This window comes from Nipponia nippon, unplaced genomic scaffold, assembly GCF_047370975.1.
Source record: "Nipponia nippon isolate SJK-2023a ecotype South Korea unplaced genomic scaffold, ASM4737097v1 scaffold_36, whole genome shotgun sequence".
Classification (NCBI taxonomy): Eukaryota; Metazoa; Chordata; class Aves; order Pelecaniformes; family Threskiornithidae; genus Nipponia; species Nipponia nippon.
In genome coordinates, this window is record NW_028262354.1 from 1,140,669 (window position 1) to 1,156,828 (window position 16,160).

At 48.8% G+C, this 16,160-nt stretch overlaps 1 protein-coding gene and 1 long non-coding RNA gene across 5 annotated transcripts in view; one reads left to right on the forward strand and one right to left on the reverse strand.

Moving 5' to 3' along the window:
• The window catches only part of VPS45 (vacuolar protein sorting 45 homolog), a 29,038-nt gene that overhangs the window by 3,979 nt on the left and 8,899 nt on the right, over positions 1–16,160 (forward strand). For all 4 annotated transcript variants that reach the window (XR_015707833.1, XR_015707834.1, XR_015707835.1 and 1 more), the window contains exons 8-14: positions 747–881; positions 1,203–1,316; positions 2,022–2,189; positions 5,749–5,907; positions 6,697–6,804; positions 7,120–7,241; positions 15,067–15,198. Coding sequence is in view for 1 of the 4 variants with exons in the window: in XM_009471383.2 (XP_009469658.1) it covers positions 747–881; positions 1,203–1,316; positions 2,022–2,189; positions 5,749–5,907; positions 6,697–6,804; positions 7,120–7,241; positions 15,067–15,198 (938 nt within the window). In the remaining 3 variants the exon portion in view is untranslated. The remainder of the gene's footprint in view (positions 1–746; positions 882–1,202; positions 1,317–2,021; positions 2,190–5,748; positions 5,908–6,696; positions 6,805–7,119; positions 7,242–15,066; positions 15,199–16,160) is intronic.
• Positions 2,954–11,473, reverse strand: LOC148053822 (uncharacterized). Its single transcript, XR_015707838.1, has 3 exons — positions 11,349–11,473; positions 8,861–9,113; positions 2,954–5,284 (listed from the first exon to the last, which is right to left on the reverse strand). It is a non-coding gene; the product is annotated as an uncharacterized LOC148053822 (long non-coding RNA).

Below are 16,160 nucleotides of genomic sequence, written 5' to 3' on the forward strand. Positions count from 1 at the left end.
CTTCTGTAGCGCTGGGGGTGTGGGAGCTGGGGGTGACGCTCGTGTTATTGATCTGACAGTCAGAAACCCGGCTCACACGTGGTGTGTAGAGTTAAGGACAGCGTTATCTGCTACGTGGAGATTTTCTATCCAGAAGAGAGACTCAAATGAATGTCAGTGGGGTGTCGGGCACGTCAGTGCTCTCATCAGCTTTCTGTTTTCTCTCTAGATTAATATTAGTCTTCCCAGGATAAATATAGTAACTCACTGATGTGCAGAAACACACGCTAACCGCTCCTACTGCTGCGTACGAAGCAAAGGAGCATGTAGGAAATTGTACGGTTTGTAACTGTGGAACCTCTGCAGCCAAAAATACACGTCCCTTCGCAGCAGAGGAGGGGGAGGTAATGGTGGCAGGCAGAGCTGTTGGAACAGGAACATTAATCCCCATTGCGCTTCTTTTAGAGAGCCGTGTCTTTTGAACGCACCTGCAGTAAGCACCCTGGAACGGGGTGGTTTTCCTTTGTGTTTGCAGCAGCGCCTCTCACCACGGGATGCCCGTCTGTTTATAACAGAAGTCATAATTATTTCTTATCGTAACATTCTGGCAAAAGTTGGAGGGACGCGCGCTTTGGATCTGCTGTGTGTTACTAGAGGAGTATAAACTGGCTTGCTCGGAGTTCAGCCTGAAATCCATTCATCTTCCAGTGCTGTTTGTGATCTGACGAAGGTCACCTCTTGCCTTTCTCTTTCGCCATCCTTGTTAGTGGACGTACCAGGCTATGGTTCACGAACTGCTGGGGATTAACAACAACCGCATCGACCTCTCGCGGGTACCAGGGATAAGCAAGGATCTCCGAGAGGTCGTCCTGTCTGCCGAGAATGACGAGTTCTACGCCAACGTAGGTATCTCGGTGGGGATCTTCGTGAGTAGCCGAATTTGGGGATCAGGTTCCATTCGTGGTTTTGTCACGTGAAAGGAATTTTCCAGTGACTCCGAGCATCGGGGTGATGATGTACTGTATAAGCGGTGAAAATCAGTGTGTCGTGCAACAGCATCTGACATGAAATAACGTGTCCATTTTATGGTTTTATTTCCAACTCGGACCAATGGCAGAGCTGCGCGCTCAAGCTTGGTCTCAGGGAGACGATGTGCAAGGGCAGGTCACTCTTTCAGGCACAGAGAATGGCTCTCTCTCAGATCCCTGTCTTGTTCCGTGCAGAACATGTACCTGAACTTTGCGGAGATTGGCAGTAACATCAAGAATCTCATGGAAGATTTCCAGAGGAGGAAGCCTAAGGAGCAGCAGAAGCTGGAATCCATAGCAGACATGAAGGTACAGACAACCTACGCGTAACTGACTGGACTTTTTAAATCCCCTCCATTGCAGGACAGTGCGGATCACTGCTGCCTGTGCTCTGACAGTCCACGCTACCAGTACCAACGGTTCAGATCTCTGTGGCGAGCTAGGTTTGTGGAGCGGGAACCTCCTTTTTGCGCTGTGTTCCTTACGGTGGTTCTTCACTGAAGGCCAAGCACTTGGACAGGCCGTTCTGCACCGCTGCAGTGTGGTCTACAAGCTTGCTTGCTCTGACTGCACTCTAAGCTGCAGCTGAGAGCTTGCTGGAATCCCGAAGCCCTACAATTGAATCAGGAAGCTCTGGTTTAAGAACTAAGCTTACCCTGATGTGGCCGTGTGGACTTTATATCTGAGTTGGGTCGCTCGGCAACAGCTCAGAGCACGGGCTATTAATTCAGCCACTGCTCAAGATTTAAAGAATCCCGGCAAAGTCTTTGGAGATACCTTCTGTATCCTTTTGTTTTAAGAGTAAATAAAAAGTACATCCCTTCCAGAAATCTCCTTGCCATTGGAGAAATCCTGTGGGCTCCTGGGATTGAGGTGCCCGATCATCCATATACTCGCACTGGTCTTCCTTATATCGATGCAAGCTGGTTTATGCAATTTGTCACTGGGCTGCATGCATCCGCCATCTCTCGCTTTTCTTTTGAAGAACCGGTTGCTTTGGTTTCCCCATTGCAGGCATTTGTGGAGAATTACCCGCAGTTCAAGAAGATGTCGGGCACGGTGTCGAAGCACGTGACGGTAGTGGGAGAGCTCTCTCGGCTGGTCGGTGAGCGGAACCTGCTGGAGGTGTCTGAAGTGGAGCAGGAACTGGCCTGCCAGAATGACCATTCCAGTGCTCTCCAGGTACCTTGGGCTCAAAACCTGGCCTTGATCCTTTGTCTGAATCTAGCTGGTTTGATCCTGTAACTCCCCCGTTGATGGAAGTTTGATACTGAAAGTCAGTGGGAGTTCTGCCTGCAGATACCCTGCAGGGTTGGGACATGAGATGTTAGAATTACTCCTCTCCTCCCCATTCAGTTCAGATGGGGATGAATCATAGCTAATAACTGGCTTGAGAAGCATCTTTGCAAATTTGTCTTTACATTTCACCACACAACATTCCTTCATTATATGCAGTCAGTTGGCTTCTGGCAAGCTGCCCGTGCAGGCACCAGTGGAAAAAAAAAAGCTTGGAACCCCGTGCAGAAGCTCGTTGTGTTTGTTGGGGAGGAGAAGAAATGGAATCCATGAAATCGTCTGAACCAGACTGTTTGTTGAGGTGCTGGCTTCTACCTTTTTTTTTTTTTTAAATAAAAAACAGTGGAAAGCCTCTTAGATAAAAGATTTCTTGGGCAAAGAGGACTGAAAAAGCCTAACAGAGCCTCCTGTTGTAGCTGAGTATAGACTGAAGTTTTGACCCCCTGCTGGCTTGTTGGATTCCGTGCCCTGACCCAGTATCTGACAGTATGTCACCAGTGATGAATGGTGGCTGCTGACTGTTCAGGGAAAATAGCAGTATTGTTGAGTGTGACTGCATTATAGCAGAGTTCAACCAGCAACTCGCTATTAAAAACCAATTCCTTTATTTTTTATGGCCAAGGTAGAAGTTACACCATGTAACGGACTCCTTTACACACTACTGGAGAAGCAGTTTGGCTAGAAAGTGAAGACAAGCATCTTCAACAGATTTGAAATACACGTCCTCTTTGCCTCTGTTATCCTGTGCTCCAAGTGGGTGGCTAGGCGATAATCTTAGACTCTTCAAGTACTGTAATCTGCTACCAGACCCTGATCGGTACAGGCCTGTTGAAGTCATCCCAGCTATATAGATTGGCGAGCTTATAGATATGATTCGATAGCTTAAATTTGGTAGAATTTCGATGACTAAGTATGGGAATGTAGCCATAAAATGCATTTGCTGAAAACAGCCTCTGAGGTTCTCTTGCTGTATCATTGTTTCTAGATCAAGCTTTTGCAGTTTAAAAGTCAAATATTTGAGTTCTAATCCGCCAGCCCATCGTGTCTGTGCTGGGAGCTGTTGTTTCTGATACTAACACAGCACAGAGCGTTAGTGTTGAAACTTGGTGCTTGGCATTGGAGACCATTTTGGTCTACTTTTCTGTCTTTGATGAAGTTATCTCAGATCTGTTGAAGAAAGGGATGATGTGAACTTCTGGTGATGATGCAGTTGCATCACCAGCACTGCCGTGCTGGAAACCGGACCGAGACGTGGGCAGGCCAGCCCCCACCCAGTGCCACGCTGTCACCGCAGGGTGGGTACTGGGGTTCACCTCGGTGCTACTTCAGCTCTTCGTCTGCGCTAACCAGGTGTTGCTGCAGTTTTTAAAGCAGAAGAGCTGCCTGCAGTTTGCTTACAGCCACCTGCCTGAAGGGCTCTATTGTATTTCTAACAACTGAGACGGACTGGAAAACATGTAGCAGCGAGGAAATAAATGCAAAACTATGGAACTGGTATCTTTCTACAGGAGGGATCAGTATCTCTCAAGCCGCACTGCCCCAGGCTGTTCCCTGTTGCAGCCTCCTAATGGCAGTGAAGGGCCAAGGCCACAGAAACAATGAAGAATAAGGCAGCGCGCAAAATAAAGGCAGAATTGTTCCCCCACTGGTGTAACTTCAGCAATTGTTAATTCCTCTGGTGGCCTCGGGCCTCTGAGTACAGTACATTTTGGTTATTCTTCCCCGGTCTCTTGTTAATCCTGACATAGTACATGAGCCTTGAGAGATGAATGGGAGGTTTTGAATCCCATCTCCTTAGATGGACAATAGCTTTTCTGTTCTACACGCTTCCCGCTTATATAGGCATTGCCACTGCGCTGCCTGCACAGGATCAAAAATCCTGCAAGCAAACATCTCCGTGGGACTCTGTCCCTACCCTCACAGGTGAATTCCTGACCTTAGGAAGGTTAATGGTAAAACTCCTGTCGATCCTCCGCAAAGCCAGGATTTTATCTTGTATTTTTGTAACTAGTCAGCATCGGTCAAACAAATTCCAGCAAATACAGCTGAATCAGCGTGGGAAGTACCAACAGTTTCACAGCCTTGTTTCACAGCTGTTCACTGAATGTTTCCACGTTGCCTACCTGTATTGGGAGGGTGGGAGAACCTTGCAAAGATACGCTGGGATTTTTGGAGTGTTTGAAGGTCACGTACACTTACAGAGTGGAAAAATCCTAACTGGTTCCCTCCCTCTCTCGGAACTGCCATTTCTGCAACCGTAAAGCTGGCAGCTCCTCCGCTCCCGTGCGTTTGAGCTAATACAGGCCGATTGGTTTGCTTTAATGTTCAGCACAGGGAGAATTTCAGACTTTGCTGTGTCCTCAAGCATCTGTCCAGCCCTAACCAGACGTCTGCAAACACATCTGGTAGTTGATGCCTGTTCTTTGAGGGCCATCTCAAAGCTCGGAGTTAAGAAGCTCATTACTCCCCCTGCTCACCTAAGCTCCCAGCTTGGCTCTGGTGTTTGTTCTGTTAACTCCATTATCTCAGCTCTGTGACTCCACCGAGGACCGAGAGGTTGCAGGGAGGAAATAAGTGCTTTTCGTTGTAATGAGAAGGAGCAGCACTTAGATGGCCAATTGTCAACTTACACAAGCAATTACACCCTGCCTGCAGTCCCCGGAGGGTACGCGGCATGCGCCGGCGGGTACGCGGCATGCACCGGGCGTCCTGGAACTTTTCTGGGAAGGGTCTGCACTTTAACAGGCAGCCTCCTTGGGGCATGCGCCCTTTATATTTATGGCATCGTGTTCTATTCAGCAGGAAAAGTAATGATCTGCATATTACAAGTAATAAGTGTAGATTTCTGTATTTACCTCCAGTGCTGTAATCTTTTGGTTCCTTTTCATGCTTTAATTCCTTTGCTTCCAAATGCTTGATACTTGCTCCACCGCTTCTCGCACCCAAAGGTTATCTGGGACTGCGATGCTTCTGCCCCGCGCCTTCCAAAAGAAAACAGAATCTGCGTAATTGTCCTAGCTCGTTTTTCTTGACAGCCAATATTACGATGGAACCCGTGGGCCGCTTCTGGCCCTACTCAAGTCGGAAAGGGAAGGGCAGAGGTTAAAGGTTTCCCTAAGTGCCTGCTGACCCCCCTTCAGGGGAGGCGTACGGGAACCTGAGCTCACCCCACAGCACGTTATGGAGAGTTAAGAATGGACAACAGAATTGGGTTATGAATTCCCAGCTTCCTGAAAAGACCCAAAAGCAACTTGCACTCCATTGTACTCTAATAAATCTCACCGCAGAGCACATAAGAAGCTGGGCTCTGTTGCTTATGACACAATTTAATTCTCTTGCATTCCTCCTGCATGCAATTTTGTTGCTAGGCAGTGGGCTTGATATTAGTCTGATCTAATGTCCTTTGAAGGCCTCTCCACTAATACCGCTCTCTGTCTTGCTGCAGAACGTGCGGCGCCTCCTGCAGAACCCCAAGGTGACGGAGTTCGACACTGCCCGGCTGGTGATGCTTTACGCCCTGCACTACGAGCGGCACAGCAGCAATAGCCTGCCAGGGCTGATGACAGATCTCAGGAACCGCGGTGTGTCAGAGAAATACCGAAAGGTAATCGCAGCATTTCTCCGTCAGCTGGATGAACGAGTGGGACAGGAGGGCACGGAGGTGGAAAGTCATCGTTAATTGGCGTAAGGCTTGCCCGCTCTAGTTTAGCAGAATGCTTTTTTGTTGACTTGCGCCACACCTTGCGAAAAGAACCCTGAGCTTGGCTGGGGCCTGCAGGTGTTACTTTAAAAGGCATAACTGATCACTTAATTTCCATTGCCAAAATCAGTGATATTATGAAGGATTGAATAAAGCAGAGGTGGCAGGCATGGTAGGAGTCTGCTAGGACGGGTGTGTGGCATGCAAACGGGGCCTGGAACATGCTTGCTTTCTCCTTCCCCTCTTCCTCCCCACCCCTTTTCCCCCAGCTCCCGCTGAATAGGCCATAGTTGCAGCAGAGGATTCCTGGAGACTGTAAAAGGAGCTTGGCTGGAGGGAGAGGGTGGCAGAGGGTGGCAGCGCTTGGCAAATGTAGCGAGCAGCTGGCGAGGAGGTGGAGAAGCAGGATGATGTCACACTGTATGGAAGATCTGCTCTCGCTGCAGCAGACTATGGAAATGAAAGCCTCTCTCCTTCTGCAGGCAGCGTCACGGCAGCCTGGCTTGCTTGGTGGATATGGGGAGTACTTCTTCTCTTCCCCCTTGCCTCTGTGCTGCGTTATCTGCTTGGGATCCATCTCCCTGACTCCTTGGTCATCACTCCAGTACCTCCATTGAGCCTAACCAGACCAAAACTGCCTGGAGGCTGCTTTCCCAGGTTAACAGGATTCTGGTTTTGCCTCTCTCTGTACAGCTAGTGTCTGCCGTTGTGGAGTACGGCGGGAAACGGGTGCGGGGCAGCGACCTGTTCGGTCCCAAGGATGCTGTAGCCATCACCAAACAGTTCCTCAAAGGACTGAAGGTATGGATCTGCCGCAGATGAAATAATGACAGTTTTAGTCAAAATTACAGTCATGGAGCAGGACTCGCATGCAGTGCAATGCCACGTGTCAGGGATTTCAGAGATTTAATAGTAAGTGCACTGGGCTTCTAGGGCATAGTTCTCATTGAAGACCATGGGAGTTAGCTGCTGAAAAGCCTCCCTAAATCTGGAGTAGTTAACGCTTGATGTATCCGTCAGATGATGATGTTCCTTTTATGGGCCTTTGCTGATCTTCTCTCTTAGCTTGCTGCCTTGCTGTATTAATTCATAACAAGAGCTTCTCTTGCACTGCAGGGAGTTGAGAATGTGTATACGCAACACCAGCCTCTCCTTCAGGAAACCCTCGATCAGCTCATCAAAGGAAAACTCAAGGACAGCCAGTACCCCTACCTGGGTCCCAACACGCTCCGTGACAGGTATGTGGGGCCTTGTAGGGCTATTAAGACTGAAATACAGTTGTCTTTTCTTGCTGGCCAAGATGTGACATTCGGCTTGTGAGGGCTCAGGTAAAGGATAAAGCCATTGCACCAAGCTGCCAGGATGTTCACATGATGGATTTCAACATGCCCCCTAACTTCACTCCACGCCATCTGGCGTTTATTTGTAGAGTACCAAAAATAGTCCAACTGCAAGCTCTCCCTTCTGAGCCAGTTACTATTCCTGATGAGAATGGGATCTTGCTGAATATGGCTAATAACTGTAATTGAAAAGAACTCTGGCTGTCTGGTTCTAGCTGACTTTGCTGGAGCTCAGCTAATCTGTTGTCAATGAAGTCATTAAAGGTAAATATGGGCCTCAGGATGAGGGCCCTGAATCATCAGAGAGAAGACGACAAGTTCTCCTCTGACGGCATTCTGTACAAATCACTCCTTTCTTCGGTACCGCGGTCTCCTTTCCATAAATTAAGTTAAGCTTCTGGAGTGTGCTGGGCGGGTATTTCTTATTCCTTCTAGTGGTAGTCTCCTTTGGGGAGAAGAGCCTGCTGTTGCTTTGCTTCCTCTGGGTGATCTGTGATGAGGTCATCACAACGATTCTCTGAATCTTCTCCCGTGTCTGTTAAATGCCCCGGGGTTCTGTGGAAGATGTTTCACTTGCAGCATTAGAACAATCGTCATTGCCTTCACACGCTGCATATTATTGCTTTTTATCAGCAACTGCCACATTTTCAGTGAGGCGGAAAATAAACTCAAGGTAATAATTCTCAACAAATGAGGCAGCTGTTGCAGGGCGGTTTGGTTAAAACCACAGTCTCATTGGGAGCAGGAGAGAAGTAGACTTGGGGACCGAGGTTCGGCAGTGTCAAGCGGGCGGGAGGGGCAGAAGCATGTCAAAGAGCGAGCATTCATGTCTGGCGCTCTTTGAGATGCACACACACTGCTCTTCCTCCTTAGCCCTGCCTCGGGGCATTTCGATCCATCTGATGAAAGCAAAAATGTATTTTCTAGCAGGGAGGCATCCAAATTCCATGCCAGGCTGACAGCAGGGGACATTAATCATTTTATTTATGAATAAGAAAGAATTATAGTCATACAAGAAACAATTCGTTTGTGTGTGTCCCTGGTAGGCCAAAAAAAATATCTGCCTTACTCCAGATTTTCCCTTTAAAATAAAATGGTGAATTGTGGATAGGGTGGATGGGTGGTTTTCATAGGCGTGAAATACCGAGGCCCCTAGCAACAGAAACGCTATCCTCTGTCCTTGAAACCAGCTCTCGACTGAGGTGGATTTCAGCCCAACGAAAAGAGGTTGAGGGATGCGGTTTGTGGTGGATCTGAAATGAGACCTGCAGAACAGCAGTAACTGCACCCAGGCATCCCTGACCTGGGTTTGTTCTGAGCTCACTAGAAACAAATGCTCTTCTCACCTTTATCTTCTCTTTTTCAGTTCCCACTTACATTTCCCTGAGCTGTGTTTAACTTAGATGCCTCTTTAAATGTTTCCGGAACAGGGTACAGCAACCTGCCCCTGAGAATGCTGCTACAAAGAACATGCAAAGAATTTATTTGGGGCAGCATGAGAAAGATTTAATTCCTACCTCGAACTGAAGCAAAACAGAAGTTGGATGAAGGGAAATGGAGTTTGTGCCTCCCTCCCTTCTCCGCAGCGGCTACAGCCTTGTCTCTTAGCTAAAGACGTGAATCCTGTAGTTTTGTTGAAGTAAATCTCAAAATACAAAGGCAGAGCTTCCAAACTCTTCTGTCCCTTCAATGTCTCACGGTCTTCCTTTGGTCTGGGACTGTCCTCGGGACAGTGGCCGGGTCCACCAGTGCTGCTGCTGGGTCAGATGTCTGCAAAACAATCAAAAGCGTAAGGGCACATGGTTGTTAGGGTTGATTCCTGATGGGAATGGTAGATCTTGTTGAGTTTAAGACACAGGAGCTGTAGGAATGAGGGTTCGTAACTGACAAAAAGTAAGCACCTAAATACTTTTGTGTCTGGGCTTTACTTGCTGCATAAAACGGGGGCCACAGCACGGTGTTCTCTCTAAAGTATGAATGTTCAGTATCATGAAAACAGGGGCTCATCCGTAAACAGGTTTTAGTTAGCAGGTTTGGAAGAAAAAGGCCCCCTTGATGGTTTTGCCTTAGTGCCAAACCAATTGAGCGAGGAATTTAAATTTCATAATTTCACAAAACTTAGTATAATAAATCACAGCCCAAGGCAAACTGGGCTGCACTGTCTTCTTGCTTTCTGCTTTCAGAGGATGGTGTTACAGTGATTGGCAGGAGTTCAGCAGAAGGTCAGGGCAAAAAGCTTTGTATTTTTTGATCAAAGGGACGCAGTTGCTTGAACAGCAAAGAATTTGAAAGGATTCTTTTTAACTATTTCTTTCTGTATTAAACATTACACTGTTGTAAGGGAGGAAAAGCTCCTGGTCCAAATTCAGCTGTGGAAATTGGCAGCAGTGAAGGAAAGGGAATCTTTGCAAAGCACTGAGCAGGGTTCCTAGCAGAGAGCAATAAGCAATTCTGCTTTCTTTTGCTTCTCCTCTGTTTCCCACTGGGTTACATATCATCCTTTTCCCGTATGCCATCAGCCTGCAGTCCCTTCCACCTTGCTGCTGGAAAGGACTCGCTAGAGAAGTTCCTACAGCCACTCTCCGTCGCAGCAGCCTGGGGGAGCCCCAGAAATGCCTCCCGAGGTCTGCGACCCGTCGGCGTGCTCTGCTCGCCAGGCTCTGCCGAAGCCTCCCCGTTGGGTGGAGCTTTTGCTTTGTTTATGCTTTCAGCTGGGATTTTCTCTGACAGGGCATTTGTCCCGAGCAGACCAACGGGGCCTGACGGTGCTAGAGTCCACTTCTTACAAAACCAAGGTTGTAATCAGACCAGGAGACAGCTCGGTCACTGCTGCACTTCTTAAAACCAAACGTGGGTCCTCAACATTTCGCATGACCCAGGCAACAGCCTCTGAAACAGCAGTAGGAAGAGGCGTGCTGCTCCCTGGGGATCCAGACGGGACTCGGCTCATTCCGTGTCTCTCTCAAATTACCACAGTTACGTACCCGCTTACTCAAAAATCTTGGAAAGTTACCTTGTCTGAAAGCCCATCAAAGTTCAGACTTAAACGTGGAATGTGAGAACTCGCCAGTATCATCTAGTTCAGAGCGTCCTACAGCTTACAGGCTGGACCTGAGCTTTCTCCCTCTGATTTTGTTGAAGGGAAAGTCCCCGTTGACTGAGGAGAGGAGGAATTTGGAACCATTTGGAAATGTCTATAGCTGACACGCATCTGAAGGGATGGGTGAGGTGTCTCCTTAGGCAGCGAATATAAAATCTCCTTTTTTGGAAGCATCAGCGTGCAGCATGTGATGTGGAACCATTTGGCTGTATGCTTTTGCATCTGAGCTCACACATACTGCCCTAAAGATTAGGGAAAGCAGCGCTGTTGCTAAATCATATATATCCTCTTGTGTTTAGTATGGTTTGCGTTTTGTGGGGTTTTTTTAAGGCAAAACTCTGACCGTGTCCTTGTTTGTTCAAGGAAGTTGCTTCTTCCTCCTGTCTGAATGTTTGAGCATTTAGCTGTTAAATTGGTAGTTAACCCGAGGAGATACATAGCCACATCCACAAATTGGGTCTGAGGAGCTCAACAGCTGGAGCGAGCGTTGCTGTAGATTGCTTTCCCACTAATCCTATAACACTCTTGGGGTTTCTTCCTATTCCGAAATTGCTTATTATTTGCCCTTGATATAAGCAGCAATTCGCTGGGCGCTTCATGAGAACACCAAGATCCCTTTGTTCCTTCCGCAGCAGTCTGCCTCTGCGTGCCTTAGCTCACTTCTGGGCTGCGAGAAGTCTGCAGGGTAAACGCCAGCTGCTTTCAGCGAGGCACCTGAAGTGGGAGAGAGGCCGTAGTTCTGCCTCCACTCCCCCATGCCAGGCTTAATCCTGCCAGAAAGGCAGCAGCAATATAAAAGCAAAAATAAGCATGTTCTGTGCCGTACTCCTGGTACCTAGCAATCACAACTGCTCGGGAAGTAGAGGCAGACCAGGATATAACGTCCAGGCAGGAAGGTTTCTTACCTGCGACCCAGCATCTCGGGCATTACCACTTTAGTTTGCAGCCCAGCGTAGCTATTGGCTCTCCCATGCTGGGCCTGTTTGGATTATCCTTCTTCCTGGATTTCTGTATGTTTGACATCTTTTTAGTATAGGTTTTTCTGGATATCAGTCGATCTATTCCTCTCTTCGTACAAAGATTCTCCACCACAACAAAAACTGCTAATAGGCAGTGACGGAGCCGTGCCCAAGATGTAACCCAGACTTACTTACTGATCGAGGACGGCAGAGAAATTTTCTTGCGGTCTGTGATGGCATCGCTGGGCTGTTTAGTCTCCCGAGTTGGATAGTGCTTCGTAAAAAGTGCAGAAATGACTTAAAGGGCAAAGGAGCCATTTTCTTACCCTTGTTTTGTACAGCACCCAGCACAGGGGAATTCTGTGCCATGAGAGGGTCTTCTAAACGCAGCAGCAAGGAAAACACAGTATATTAAAAAACTCCCAACTTCCATTCGTAGTTTTCTTAGCGCAGACCCGTTTGCCTTACCAGTCTGATCATATGTGTAATCCTCAGCAGCGTCGCATAAACCGCGGCCATACCTGACAGGCTGTGCGCGAGACTGCCTTCATTTCACAGCTCCTGGAGGAGTGGGAGGGAAGAGGCCAGGCAGGCAGGGCGTCACGACTTGCTGCTAACTTCTCCTGTGTGTGCTTAGCTCCTCCTTAGCCTGATGTGATTCAAAATGCACTTTATCTTTTTCAAACCTGTTTTAAGACAGCTGTAGATGCCCTCATAAGGTATTTTTCTGTTCTTGAGCCCAGGGTTGAGAAACTAGCAGATCTCCTCTCCTCTGCATCTGGGCTTTGCATGAGCAAGAAACACACGGTTTCCCTTCCGGTGGATGTAATCTTCAATCCTGCCTTGAGCTGATGAAGTGACTAGGCTGACGGTCTCACCCTCATTTGTGGGGATCCAGCATCTCGTTAGACTAATTCCTCTAACGCCCTCCTAGGAGAAAGCTGTGACCGAGCACTGCATAGGCCTGACTTCAGGGACTGTTAAGGGCATCAGTGATGTGCGTTGGCAGGGCCGGTGTCATGGTGCCAGTGGAAGGTGATGGCAAACGTAAAGGCTGGTACACGTTAAGATATTCCAGAGGAGTATACGGGAGCTAGCCACGTGACTTCGGCATCTAAATTCCATAGGTCTTTGATAGTTCCAACCCAAAATGCATAAATGATGGTATCAGGAGACGGATCCTGTGGATTTCGGTCTGCACAAGACTTCTTGGTAAGAAATTGCCTGGTTTGTTTCTTTGTTGCTCCAGTGATCCAGTTAGTAACGGCACCTTAACCCTAACGGTCCTAACTGACTGACTGGACTTCGGGAAGGTGCGGCTTTCTCAGCCTAAAAGGCATTCTCCCCGAGAGGCGAACTGTGGCATGGCCTACTTGGCACCTTTTACATGCATCACAGCAGAAGTGGGCTTGTAGAGATTTCGGTATGCTTTTTCTGACAACTAACAGCAGCTTATCAGATTCCTTCATTGCTGTGCATTCCCTTTCCTTTGATTTCCCTCCCCAAAAGACTTGGGCACATTTGCTTTCGGTTTCCAAAGCCGTATGCCTGATCGTAGCTAGGATGACAAGGTACAGCACTCTGCTGTCCCCTGGGCTGGCTCGGTGACTTGTATTGTCACTAGGGTGCAAAAACCTCCGCCTGCCTCGGTGAGATGTCTGAACCTGCACAGCCCGAACGCACGGTTGCTATATATAACCTGCTTATCTTAAGGCTGCAGCGCAGTTTTCACAGGCTGTTCCCGTGCAGGGGACACTGTGGCTCTGCAGGGAGAGGTGAGCACACCGAATCCTGGGGCTCTGGGAGGGAAGTGAGGACAGCACAGACTGCGTTGCTGAGGTCCCGAGGGCAGCACTGCCTACGCCACCGCTCCTGGCTGGAAGGGGTGAATCATCTGCAGGGTAAAACTCGTCGCTCCGTCCAGAGAGCGCAGGCGTAAGGCATCTAACGGCACGTTCCGCTATTGCGGACTTCTCTACAAAGGATTCCGCTTTGAGCCTTGTTCTTTCCAAGGAAGCTGTGCAGTAAACTGCAGCTGGAAGTTTGGCCGTTATTAGAATTATTGGAGTTCTCAAGGATAACAAATTGTATAGTACCTGCAGAAGAACCGTACGGAATGCAACAACTTTTTTGTTGTTGAATTAGCAACGCTGTGTGTCACCAGAGGGTGTGCCTGAAGTGATGGGGTCCCCGCGTTCCAGGCATCCAGGCTGCAGCGTTCTCTTTCCACTCTGCAAAGGGAGACTACCAGCAGCTTCTACAGCATCTCCGAAAGCTCCGTTTGTCTGTCCAAACCATCCTATGCAGACCTAACCCAAACTTTCTGAAAAGACTTACGATTCGGAAGGTTATTGGTACCAAAGATCACCTTGGGGAGGGGTGTGTGCTAATCATTTCCATTAATTTTTCTTCCCTTTCCGCATCCCCTCCAGGCGCGGGGAGGCAGTTGTGTGGATCTGGCGGCTAACACGCTTGTCCTGAGCCAGTGTCCCGTTCTGACGGCAGAAGCAGTTTTGCTCTGGGTGGTACTGCCCGTTCAGTGATGCCAAGAAAGACGTCCCCGACGTTCGTCCTTCCGGGGCGCGTGTTGCTCCTCCGGGCAGTAACAGGTGTCGAGGGCTTTGCAGGTTGGCTTCTCAGCAGGGAGTAACCAGAGACGCAGCCGGGGTGCTATGCTAGGTGCATGCCGGGGTCATCCCTGTCTCATGCTCCATTTGCTTTGTCACTGATCCAGAGCTTGCACAGACAGAGCAGATGAACGCCTGCCGCTTCCACCGCTGCAGCAAGCAGCTGCGCTCTAGCAGAAGTGCCTGCGTGGAAAGCAGAGATGAGTTTTGAGACTGCAACAGAAAGTTAATTGTGTCGAGGCTTGACTGCTCGGACTCAGGCGGATGACTGACGGGATGTGATCCGCACCTTTTTGCTGTAGATTCTGCAGAAATCGTTCTCTCACCTTGTAGATGGTAGCGGAGCTGATTTATGGGTTGCAAGCGCAGTCTGCTATCCCAGGGAGTGGAAAACTTGAGTGATTGGGTGGTGCAGGGAAGGTGCAGCCTTCCTTTAAAGCAGAATGTGCAGGGCATATGGCTGGTTTTCTGTTTTGTTGGATGAAGGCTCTTCCCTCGTTTCCCCCTTTTCCCCTCACGCTACTTCCCTGGAACATCCCGTATTTCCAGGCTGGCTAGGGAATGTAAGCTCAGAGGTAAACTTAGGCACAAATCCCAGCAGTTCTGTAACCAGCCAGCAAAACTGGAGCTGATCCGTGCCCTTCAAACCAAGCCCGAGAGGTCTGAAGCACCGCTGGTGTCCTCGTTTGACTCCTGAATTGATCTTAATTTAACAGCCGCAGCCGTGTCTCGATCATGCATTAAACATTGGCGTGTGTGTCATGGTGGAGCTCCACAGGGATGCAGCGTGTGGGTGTTGCTGAGGAGGCTTTTAAGGACTGTTAGCACGTTGTGTAAATGTTTAGGAGAGACAATGTTTTAAAAGCGATTTAATGGGCTACACATTGTTGTCAGACTTGAGCCCAGCGCATCACAGAAATGAGACATGGTCTGGGCAGAGGAATGAACAACATCGTTGCCCCAGCACCCATGAGAGGTGCAGGATTTATCCTTGTGTTTTGTCTGATCCCATCTCAACATTTGTGTCTTTATTGCAGGCCCCAAGATATTATCGTGTTCATCATTGGAGGGGCAACTTATGAAGAGGCGCTGACTGTCTATAACCTTAACCGCACCAACCCGGGGGTCCGCATCGTCCTAGGGGGGACCACAATCCACAACACGAAAAGGTAATAACCGTATTTTTTACTGTGGATCCTGTGTATGTAAAACTGCTGACGTGAGCGTGAATTTGTGACGCCTGAGGGATCTTCATCGCGCAGTAAAACTCAGAAATGTGTGTAAATGGTCCGAGCCCAGCTCTGCTCATTATGGCTGAGGGATGTATTACCAAGCTGAAGGTTTAATGTGCATTTTACTGAATTCAAGGGCAGGGACGTAGATGTGTATAGTTTTTCCTGCTTATAATTCACCGCACGCTCTAATAAGAATGAGAAGCCAGTGCAGCACACAGGAATTCAAAACTGACTGCGGTCTCATTGCTCCTGTTGAAATCTGGAGCAACTGCATTCAACAGCAGTGAAGTTAATGTACCTGTGATTAGAATTGAGTTCTATGATTACACTGCTCGCAGGCTCTCTGCCGCCCACAAGCCGGCAGAGCATTGGCTGTGTCTTTTGCATTTCTCCCTGGAGAACGGAGCTTTCCTTATCGGTTTGCCGTACGCTCCGAGTTGCCTTTCCTGGGGGGCCAGGCGTTTGTAAGGGCTTCATCCCTCCAGGGACGGAGCGGTGCCAGGGAGCGCTGGCCACGCTGAGCGTCACTGATTTCCTAGGTCGCTGTCTCTGGGTGTTCCGGCAGCTGAGCGCCGGAGCTGGGGGGGCTCGTGCCGGCAATGCTGATGGTCCTTCACGTCCCCTGCGCTCAGCTGAGTGCGCCATTCCTGAGGGTCTCAGTCGGGATTGACAGAGTCAGACGGCTTGTACAGAAACCTGCAACCTCTTTGCTGTAGCTGGCCAAAAATTCCAGTCTCTACGGAATGCCTGGTTTATTTCCTACGAAATGTCTGGTTTATAAATACAAATAATGTTTCCTGAACCCCGATTATTCATCAATTACGAGCACAGGTGAAAATTTAGCCCATACTGGGGATTGTTTCCTATCAGCACAACTTGTTGCTAGCCCAGCAAAG